The sequence below is a fragment of the Magallana gigas genome, chromosome 8 (genome assembly GCF_963853765.1).
Source record: "Magallana gigas chromosome 8, xbMagGiga1.1, whole genome shotgun sequence".
Lineage (NCBI taxonomy): Eukaryota > Metazoa > Mollusca > Bivalvia > Ostreida > Ostreidae > Magallana > Magallana gigas.
Window position 1 is genome coordinate 30,877,056 of NC_088860.1, and position 12,164 is coordinate 30,889,219.

The following is a 12,164-nucleotide window of genomic DNA, read 5'->3' on the forward strand; positions in this document are numbered from 1 at the left end:
AGATTATTTTGACGCAAAAAATATTAGTTACGTCCTACCAATAAATAATTTCGGTCGGGGCGTGATCAAATCTATCATAAAGCCCTTTGGGCTTTATTGGATTTGATAACACCCGACCGAAATTATCACCTCATAATACTCAAAGAATGATTCCTTATTCCTTTTATAAGTAATTGTGCATTGTTGTAAGAAAAAGAAAAATCACGGACTAGAAACGTATTTTTTAGTATAATAAAACCCGAAAGTTGTTTAATGTTTTTGTTTCGAATTTTTTAGGGTGGAAATATCTGTAACCCTAGATTTGAGTTTTTTTCTTGAGGGCAAAACGGATTTTTTTTAAATTGTCGAATCCTACATATAGTTAGGTTTTGGCGACAAATCTTTTGTATATATAACTACTAGTGCTTTTCTTGTTCAAACCATTCACAAATATTAAAGAAGCAAGTGTATAAGGGTTGAATGATAATCCAATGAGACAAATTTTTGGGAAAACAAATAATATATCTCAGATCTTAATTCATTAACCAGAAGAATTTTTAACGTAACCAAATTGACAACTGGTACAGGTTGCTAAAGCTATTTGCTACACTGAGTCCTTTACAATATTTCATCGAAGAAGCATTTTCAACTTGAGGTGAGAGGGGAAGCCGGTTTGTGATATATTTCGTTGGATTTACAAGGCAGCCGTTGAAAGGTGTTTTTTTTTATTATTATTTTATGTGCTTTACAGGACACCATCAATTTTTTATGGAATGGCAACGAAAACATCTGTGAATGATTTGATCGTATGTCCTATTTGTTATGAAATTTTTCAGGATCCCAAGTCATTGCCACAATGTCTGCATACATTCTGTAAGTCTTGTATTAAATCTTATATATCATCTTCCGTAACAGATAAATCATTTAACAAAACTGATTTTCACTGTCCTGTGTGTCGGAAATGTTATCACGTGACAAATCCTGAGGAGTGGGTGGATACCTTACCACACAACCATTTAATCGTCAGTTTAACCGACCAAGGGAAAATGGAAAACAAGGAACCTTTATGTGATTGTTGCAGCAGGCTGGAGCAATCACAGCCGGCAGTTTCATGGTGTCCGGAGTGTTGTGATCAATTGTGCGAAAGTTGTGTCAATTTTCATAAAATTAGTCGACTCACTATGGAACACAAACTGGGTAATATCGCGGAAAGAGACCAAAATTTTAGCGTTGATTTATTTTGCAAGCAGCATACCAGTAGAAGATTAGAAGTTTATTGTTTTGACCACGAAGAGGCATGCTGTCTAATGTGTGCTACGGTGTCCCATAGAAAATGTGAGAAAGTCAATAGTCTGGAAGATTGTGCCCAGAATTGCAGTGCAGACATACCAAACATTTGCTCTGAAATAGAGGATATGCAGAAAGTGTGCGACACTGAAATAACACGAGTTACAAACGACTTGAAAAGTATGGAGAAAGAATCAAAAGACATTGAACACAAGGTTTCAACCATGGCTGAAGAAATCATCAATGCTGTACGGGATAAAGAACAAATTCTTATAGGAAACTTAAAGAAAACGGAAAAAGAACAATCAATGCTCTTACAAAATATTCTAACTGAGTTTTCAGATTTTAAAAAGAAGATAGAACATGATGTTAACATTCTGAAGAAATCGGACAAGCTACACAAAAACGCGTTATTTTTAGAATTAAAACGAATCGGAAAAACAGTTTCCGAAGCTAAAACAAACTTTAATAAGCTCCAGAAAGGGTATCAAACATCTAATTTAGCAGTACATATTGATGAAACTGTTCAAAAGTTTCATTCTTCTTTTGATACTTTTGGAGAAATCAAAGTCAAGGGACAGAAAGAAGTAAATTATCAGTCAGGACAGATTGTGTTGGAGAAATCAGTCATTGTAGAGGGGAGTTCGTGCCTTACAGACGTAGACGTTATTGATGGCCGCTATCTCGTAACTACTTGTCAGATACAAAAAATGGTGTATATTTTGGATGAGAATGGAAAACAGTTGTCGTCATCCAAACTGACTGGAACTCCTTGGGCTGTTGCAGTATTGGAAAACAAAACTTTCTATGTAACCCAGCGATATCAAAATCTTGGTCGTGTCTGTATGTTTAAAGTACATGACGATCTCTCAGTTTCAATTGTGAAAGAGTTAAAGATGCCCCAAAATGCATGGGGTATTTGTGCTATTGAAGCTAGAATTGTTGTTTCGATCGGAAATCAGTCCAATGGTCAGGTATTCAGATTTTATGACAAAGAAGGCAATAAATGTGAAGAACATGAAATACCCCAAGGGGCTTCATATGCTAGTGGAGTACTAGCTACCACAAGGAAGGATTTACTTTATACACACCACAGTGGGGATTCACTTTTTTCTGTTGACATTAGCAAATCAAAATCAGCTTCCCCGGTGTACCAAGGGAATAATATGGAACGACCAATAGGCGTGACCTGTGATCCGAATGGAAATGTTTACGTCGCCTGTAATGGATCAAAAAATGTTCTTCAATTCGATAAAAACGGGAAATTTATAAGAGAGATTATACAACAAACTTCAGCGGTTCAGGAGATGTATGGGATACGGGTCAAAAGACTGGGAAATGACGTTAAATTGATTCTTACATCACAGGGAAAACTGCTTGTTTACCATTTTATGAAGTGACTGAAATATTGTTGGTTTGTTACATTTTCTCAATCTAAGATGTACAAGACAGTATTTAAAATATTATATATATATATATATATATATATATATATATATATATATATATATATATATATATATATATATATATATATAGGTTGCTAAAAATACCATTGGAATTTTCTTAGCTATAAATTAATCTGGTCGGAGTTTTAAAATGTTATACTAGTAAAGCCTATTACAAATGCTTATCTAAATACTAGTACGTACTAGTTAAAGACAAAACGAATAAATTAAGACTGCGCACTGGTACTTCAAAACTACTTTATTTGTATTTAATCATCATCTGATTTCATGTCCTATTTGTTTAATGTATGATATTTTTTCATGATACAAAAGTGTTACCGCATTGTCTAAATACACTCTGTAAGTCTTATTTCAAATCTTATATATCGAGATCTTCAATACACAAATCATTGAACAAAGTTAATTTTCATTATACTGCGTGTCGGAAATTATATCATGCGACAGGTCATCAGGAGAGGCTTCATGGACATGTTTAATTGTCAGTTTAAATGACCAAAATAATTTCCATATGCACGATTCAAAAATTAAGATCAGAGAGAAAATGCCCAAGATGATGCACAATCCAGTGTAGCACTGTCATCAAAACAACAATGATATCTGAAAACAAAAATGGCAGATAAATAGGGAAGATACCCTATAATTGGCTTAACTCAAAAATTTAAATAATAATAGTTACATCTACCAAGTATTATTTCCTCTATTTCTTACGGAAACTTATAGTTACTAGTTATTCAATGCTCTATAGAAACAGCCAGACTGAAATCTACACCCACCCCATTTATCGATTGGTCGAAATCTACCGCGACAGAAACTGACGGGTGAAATTGACACGCCCTGTTTATCGGTTGAAAAATCACGGACTGCACGAAATAATCATGATGATGTCTGACTCAAAGTCTCACAAGAGACGATTTGGCTGTTTCTTTTTGCTAATGTACTTATTAACAGAATAAAGTGAATTTAACTAACTTTCGATAATCAATTAATGAATTAGTTAAAAGAAAGATGTATAAATATAAACAATAAAATGCTTTGTTTGATGATTCATACGGGTTATGAAGGTAGCGATCATTGCAGAAAAAATTTACATAACCCGCTAACGTGGGTTATGAATATTTTCTGCAATGTCGCTACCTTCATATCCCGGATGAATCACCAAAGAAAGCATTTTATTGTTTAAATAACTGCAGTAAAATTAAACACACCTACTGTTTTACCTTTATCACTATTTTAAGAATATTATTTTCCAACAAAATAAATGCAATAATTTGATGTATTAACTGTTTACTTAAAGCTCTACTGACATCATAAAATAGCAACGAATGTAAACAATCAGCCGCCATATTTTATATAAATGTAAATATTTACATTCTACTGTGTTTTTCCATTAAATTCTGTGATCTTCAAATGCCTCTAAATGCAACAAGTAGTCAAAGGTCAAATTGACGAGTTTAATTATGACGTCACAAACGTTGAACGCTGTAAGCTGCAACGTCACAAGCGAAAATCAAAGTTCACGCTTGTGGCTGTTACTGTGGCTCTTCCATTAATATTAACTTACCCTTAGGATAAGATAGGAATTTTAAGGTATGAATCACAATTGCAGACAAGGCAAGAAGTTAAAAAATGTAAATATAAGCATTACGCGCGTTACTCAATTTGTATGCACACACCGCTGCAGTTATGAGAGTGTATACTTCAAAAAATCATGATTCAATGCTATATAATGTATTAAGTGTTTACTTAACTACGACCGAAATACTGTAGTAAAAACCGTATAAGCCCTGTAAGATCCTTATGAGCCCAAAACTGTGTACGAGTTTGTTCGGAAAGCTCTTTAAAGTATGCAAAAATACCAAGTGAATAAAATGTCCTCGTGATTTGGCATTCTTTATGTTGTTATGATACTTCATTGTCATCATAATCATTATATTATGTTACATATTCAATGTATGTCGATATACCGTTTATTTGCTTGTTGATGATACTCAAATTGTTGTACACAACTGATCATCATGCAAAAAAGTACAAACTTATACTAGCATTTAATTATCAAGAATTTATATGATTTGTAACACACCTAACAGTAAAACATTCCAGAATCTTATCATAGTTATGCCATTCAGGCACCTTTTAGACATTTGATTTATTATTTAGTTAACTGAATGGCTGTACTATATTTACGTTGTGAATTGTTTTTAAGGAAACCATAAACAAAATAAATAAATTAATCTATATATAACCTATGCATACGCCATCAAAGGGTCGTACATTTATTCATTTAGAACACCAATATACTTGTAAAAAAAAGGTCCATAGACACAGACGCCTTGCAGTGAAGAAGAATACTCTGTTCTTAAATTAATGTATCAAAAGAGTGGCACTCTAAACACCAAAAACCTTTTACCAAGGGCCTTAAATTCACATTTTTTCACATTGGATTTTATGTTCATCTTGAACTATACATGTACTTATATTCCCTGATAAATGGCTTTGTAGTTAAGAAGAGTTGAGTTTTTTTTCTAACTACGCACAATGAATGAAAGAAGATAACCGTGGATAGCAATAGGTCAAGCTAGTAATGGTTCATGCAATCTGAAATTGGGCCACTGGCATTAGGTATGGAATACCATCCTTTTTTATGTCATGAGCACCATCTGCACTTAGGATAATTAATTGTGCTCTGCTTATAATAATAAAGGAACTCAGATTTTTCCCGAAAGTACAAAAGACCTGAAACCTGGGGGATGTGGGGCTAACTTGTTCATTTGAGGATAAAAATGTAACCATTTATTGAACTGGTTTGTTTTTGTCCAAAACTGACTTAAACTGTTGTCAAAAGATAAAAAAGCAAACAATATGAGGTTCTACTTCGCAGGCATGTTAAGGCTTCCCGATGGATTTTTCAACTGAATGAAGAAATTTTAATGCATGTAAAACCAGCTTGGCGCAGGTGAAAGATCAACACAATTTTAGAATATTTTACGTAAAATTGGTAGAGAATATAAGTACCAGTGTGAATCGTGATTGGGAAACTTACGGATTTAACCCAATTTTTGTAAATCGCATTTGATTAGTAAAAATGTGCATTATTTAGATGATTTTATGGAATGTTTCAACATTATCTTCAATAAACGAAATATCTATTTCTTTTCCAAGCAAGAACTTCAAAGTATATGACTTAACAAAGCATTTTTCTTTAAAATATTTATGAATTAATGTCATTAATCACCTGCGCCGATGCGATTGAAATAAATCATTTGCAATATTAGGATTTGCCCGTCACGTGATTACAAAGTACTTATGACGTCACAAAAATGCATCAAATATAATGTTAAACATCGGTGTCAATCAATGTAACATAGATTTTTAGAAATACTCCCGGTCAAAGTATTGTTGCGATGAATCAAATAATATCGTTTTCCAGCCGTATTTTAGCATCGGGACGCCTTAACATTGCTGCGATGTTGTTTTATATGAAAATTACGCATACAATTAAGAGCAGAACAATACCTTTTTAGTCGCTTAGCTACAGCTGCACAGCTACAGACTTATATTTAAGATTTTAAATTCTGAAGAACTAGATTATACCCCGTGCAAGCGCGGGAATTATAACACTTTACACATTATTATAATAGAATGCTTAAAATGTTGAACCATATATTTTATTTCATTTTTGCATAAACTTTGTCCGAATTTTTCTTATCTTAATCGTTTAAAATTGAAATAAATAAAACCCTGCATTGTTGGATATTTAGAGGAGAGCGCCGGGATGAAAAATCTAAACTGAAATGGATAATATACACATGTACATGTACGATGCCTTACTCGTTTGTTGCAGCTGACTTGAAAAAAAAACTTTATTATTCTACATGAATTTATTTAAAACCAGTAAATATGCATTTAGTGTATCTCTGTGTAATTTGGTTCTTGAAGTCAATTTTCAATATATTTTCTATAACTGTGGAAAATAAGAATTTCAGATAAAAGAAAAAAAATCTGGAGGGGGGGGGGGGCATCTCCATTAAATTTTCCCGTTTTATGCATACATCATTTATCCATACAGGATAGCAATCGCAACTTCCCGAGAAGTTGCGATTGACAGTATATAGACGTGGAATATATTAATCTGTTCATTAATGTTTAAGGTCTACAACCAATCTGTCGTGGTATGAAAATGTATAAATTCAAAATAAAACACGCGCTAGGTTATGCATTATTATCCATTTGCATGCATATTTAAATCCAGAGTTGTCAGATTCAAAGTAGCTGGTCAAAGCCGATGGTTATAACTTGCCGTTTCTAGGCACCCCGTTCTGGACAGTTCTTTCCATTAATACTAAAATCGTATTAACTGTTCCATTTTACTTATTAACTTTTTGTATTAATCGAAGTCCGATCCAAGGTATCTGCCCCCGATACATGATGAACTCGTCCTACACGTTTCGTTAATTAGTCAATTCGCGTTCTTTGTTACCCCGTTCTGGAAAGTTCTATCCTTTTTCTCACCAGAGGTCGTGCTTCGCAAGCGAATAAGCATATCAAAACTAAAATCGCCCACTAAAAAAACGAATTGACTTATAAATATTTATTCAACATTTGTCAAATCTTAACTTTTAAATATTCTCTAAATAGGCTCACAGTAAATATATTCACTCTATCGTAATCTTTCAATATTATTTCATTGCAAGTACATATTTTGATCGAGACTATCCCCGACTTGGATCTGTCAAAGCGTGTCCACCGCCTTACTCTCATTATTGCTAATTCGGGCTCGTTTATCGAGAATGAAAGTAGGTGTTTGATTAATTTTACAATATTAACTTCTCAGATAAAAATCAGTAACAGCTTACGGAAATCATCTCACATGTGTTGCAATACCAAAGGTGTAAGCAAGTACTCTAGTTCAGGCACATTGTAGTTTATTTGCAAAATGTCTTAATTTATAAGTATAGATATGAAAGGAAGTCATGAGTATCCACTCAACGACCATTTGGTGAAAAAAACGGTCCAAATTTGCATATTTAAGTTGTATTTTTGTCTCAAAAGAGGGTACTCTATTCTTAGAATAGGTCTCAAAAACCACCAATTCGCACAAGTTTAAGCACAGAAGCGTATTAGTGCCACTTTGCATTTTTTTGTTCTTTAAAATTCCAACTTTAAAGTTGAAATTTTCAACTTAAAAGTTGATTTTTCCAACTTTAAAGTTGGAATTTCCAACTTTAATCTTCTAACTTTAATTTCTAAACTTTAAAATTTCTAACTTTAATCTTGGAATTTCCATATTTAAACTTGGATAAATTAACTTTAAAGTTGGAACTTTGAAGTTAGAATTTAATATATATATATATATATATATATATATATATATATATATATATATATATATATATATATATATATATATATATATATATATATATATATATATATATATATATAGGGTGGCACGAATACGCTTCCGTATTTAAGGGAGAACAATAAAGTTTTATTTTCCCCAAAACTATTTGTATATTTTTCATTTAAGACATTTAATTTTTCAACTCCTACCCTACTTTTAAAAAGAATATCAAATTAATATTCTACTTCTAAAACTGGGGAAAAAAAATCAAATTTCATCATTCTGTTCTTGTATGCGTGAATTGCATATAAAACAACATGTAAAACCTCATATTTATTGCTTTTTCATCTATAAAAACAGTTTTGACCAGTTTTTTGGCAGAAGCCATTCTAAGAAACGTTTACATTTTTTTCCTGAAATGTACACGATGGCCGCACATCCCACTTAACGTCAGTATCCACTTTCCGATGAACCATCCCGGTACTTGTTCTTTAGACTAACTGTCAATGCCAATGTAGCGCGAGACTCACAATTTTCAAGTTGCACATCATTTCACATTTATTAACTAAAATAATCACTATTTTAAGAATATCTAAATCTTGATTTAATGTACTTAACAGGACGCCGTCGACACTCCAATGGCTCTTGAAGTAAACAGATGTGTCGTCGTTCATTTTAATGAATATACATTACCCTTCATTAAGAAATTAGAATCAGTGGTTTGACATTCATACAGCAGTATCTTTTTCAGATTATACATCGACCTAAATAAAATAAAACAGACAATTGAACCAAAGTATTTTGCATTGCCTTTGTCAAACAGCTATCACGTGACGGATCATGACGATCAGTGGATAAATACCAAATAATCAGTTTCTGGCCAAAATAACATGGAAAAGAACGGCAAATTTTGTGATTATTGCAAAAGACAGGGAAATGTGTAGATGGCAACTTCCTGGTGTCCAGAATGCGACGATCGATTGTGTAAAAATCAAGTCAACAGACTTACTACAGCGAGAATCAACTGCTTTAAAAAAGCCATCAAATAAACCTTTTTATATCTATATTATCAAATACAGCAGTAACTGTGATGTACATTTTTACATTCTCAAAGTCAGTGTCTCAATATTGCACAACAAAAAAAACCAAAAATTGACACAAAGCCATTAGGGGCTTCCCTGCTTTATTTACCAGTGATTGATTTTAATTCAGTTACTTGATTGTTATGATTGGGTAATGTTCATGGCAAGCTGAAAATAGAACATTTTCAGCGGTAGTAATATTTTAATATATTTCAAAGCTAATGGTCTTTAAGATTTATCATATCATTTTAAGTGTTAGGTTAGAAATAAAACAGACTTATATTGATCTGTCATTGAAACCAAAGCAATATTTAAAATGCAGAACAATATTTTTTTAATATAAAAAGAAACTTGCACATTACATGTAATATACTTGATCAGATGTGAAGGTAGACGAAAATTAAAAAAAAAATCTTCAGTCGTACATCTATGAATCTAGAGATGAGAAATGTTAGGGGTCCAGGCTCGCCTTAACTCAGTTAAATTACTAAAAATTTACCTTATAAGTGACATCCTTGCACAGATCTTCTCCTTTATGAATTTGTTTTGAAATTATTGTCATATCTTCTGTGGTATAGGCAACAAAATTACATGTAAGCTATGAAAATTCTTACACTAATACTGTTCTGTAATAAGTGTAATCTGTAATACACAAATGCTAATACATGTATGTCTGCAATAAACATGTTTTCAGGGTCTTTTCAAAAGATGACAGTATAATGCATAAGCAATTCAAGTTTCGTAGAATCTGTACAGAATTTTGGGGGGATTCAAAAACTGCTGAATTAAATCAACAGTATTTTTATTTTCCAAGATAAACATTTGCTTTTCTAGTTTTTGTAGTACATCGAATTCAGTTAGGTTGACAAATTGATTTTTATATTTTGTCAAAATGACAATTTTGTTTGTACCCCTAGATTTGCGAATAGATCAGACTCCTATTGTTTAAATAATCATGATTATAATGATGGAAGTTTTAATATTCAGATGTTATATGAATTGATGAAATGGTTGAAATACTGTACGAAAATGAAATATACTGCAATTCCTACTACAATCTGATTGTTCCATGCAGCTTCAAAAACGAAACATGACTATTATGAAATTAATGAGATTGATCATCGCAAGCTCTGTTTTCATGCATACACTTTAAGAATTCCATGAGGTTTGTGTTTTAATGAGTGTGAGAGTTCTTTAACAGACTATTTGTACAGTATGTGTGTGTGTGTTTGTGTGGCGTTGATTGCATGAATGTTGTTTTATTTGTGACATTTTGGGTTTTTAATTTAAAGTAATGTGCTATTTGTTAGTGCTAGAACCTTACGAAAAATGTAATGTAACTGTACATTCATATATTTCTGTCTGAGAGATAAAAAGATTTTACCATGGATTTCTACAACACACTATGATATCAACTTAATGGTGTAAAATTTAGCGGCATATGGCCATCTGTCTACCACAAGTAATGTAGCCATATGGTGTGATATTTTTATCAACTTTATTTGTGATTTTAACAATTGATGCATTCTTTTATCATACCTAAGATGGTGAAACTATAATTAATTCCAGTGTATTGAAGGTCAATTTAGGTTTAGATATGAAATAAAGGTACATTTCAAGATTTTAAAAGTGTGTGCTAGAGTGATCTTTTTTTGTATAGAAAAAGTTCAAGTATGGTTTGATTACCTGTATAATTGTGTGAAAATCAGAATACTTCCACCTGTGATTTTGTGTACTTGCATAATGTGAAATTGACTGCAAACAAAGGTTTGTGTGTATAAATATTAATCTGTTGTTGAGCTAAATATTTATATCAATAAATTTATATGTAGCCCTATTGAGGTTTTTTTTTCATTCCCTGACTCAAATTATAGTTGAGACATATCTATTTGATAATACACCGCTCAACAATGTTCATGTACCCTTTCATATATAAGAAATTTTACCTTTTGAAGATAATGACTTGTGTTATTACGTCACATTGAGACAAAAAAAAATGAAAGATTCAGAACCTTTAAGTTCATCAGTCATAAATCATAATGATTTATTTTTCGATTTGATAGACGGGTTTAATACATCCACCACATGAATGTTTTGGAGTGCACATCGATGTAAATGAAAACAACTTTTTGAAAGCCATACACCATTCAAAAACTCTTTAATTAAAAACAAATGAGGTAAAGATATGTATTTATGAAGTATCCCGCTGGACTGTCATGATTTTTCGCGATCAGAGTCTTTTAGGTAATTTTTAGTGACTTTAACTCTTCCTCTTGCCATGAATAACCCCAATACTCGATTCATTAATAATCTTTCAAACGACTTTCTTTAACATTTGTAACATATTTTATACAACTCATCAATTACTGACATAATTTTGGTTTGTCTCTAACAATTTGATATGTAGTATTTCAAGCGACAATTAATATTTCACGTTTACAGTAGTTTATATTTAATCAAAGTACTAAAATAAATGAAAGCTGGGCTCTTTTGATATGTAAATAACACGGACGAATAAGTGTATTAGGTAAACCCTTTTAAACAAGTGCTTTGACTTTTGGTAGTTATATCAAACAGCAATTTGACGTAGACCCGTCTGTTTTTGTTGGCCATACAGCCTTGCCTCTTTGAAATTAACGAGATTTGTCTGGCTTTTGAACTAAAATTACGCAATATATGGATATTTCACTCATGACCAGTGTCAATTTTAGATTATTTTGACGCAAAAAATATTAGTTACGTCCTACCAATAAATAATTTCGGTCGGGGCGTGATCAAATCTATCATAAAGCCCTTTGGGCTTTATTGGATTTGATAACGCCCCGACCGAAATTATCACCTCATAATACTCAAAGAATGATTCCTTATTCCTTTTATAAGTAATTGTGCATGGTTGTAAGAAAAAGAAAAATCACGGATCGATTAGAAACGTATATTTTAGTATGATAAAACCCGAAAGTTGTTTAATGTTTTTGTTTCGAATTTTTTAGGGTGGAAATATCTGTA

The 12,164-nt window shown here is 32.1% G+C and overlaps 1 protein-coding gene across 1 annotated transcript; it reads left to right on the forward strand.

The window, feature by feature from the left end:
* The first annotated feature begins 735 nt into the window (after positions 1-735).
* Positions 736-2,740, forward strand: LOC117690292 (E3 ubiquitin-protein ligase Midline-1-like). Its single transcript, XM_066069796.1, has one exon. It carries the CDS (start codon positions 753-755, stop codon positions 2,664-2,666), a length of 1,914 nt encoding a protein of 637 aa, XP_065925868.1. The 5' UTR covers positions 736-752; the 3' UTR covers positions 2,667-2,740.
* Positions 2,741-12,164: the final 9,424 nt, after the last annotated feature.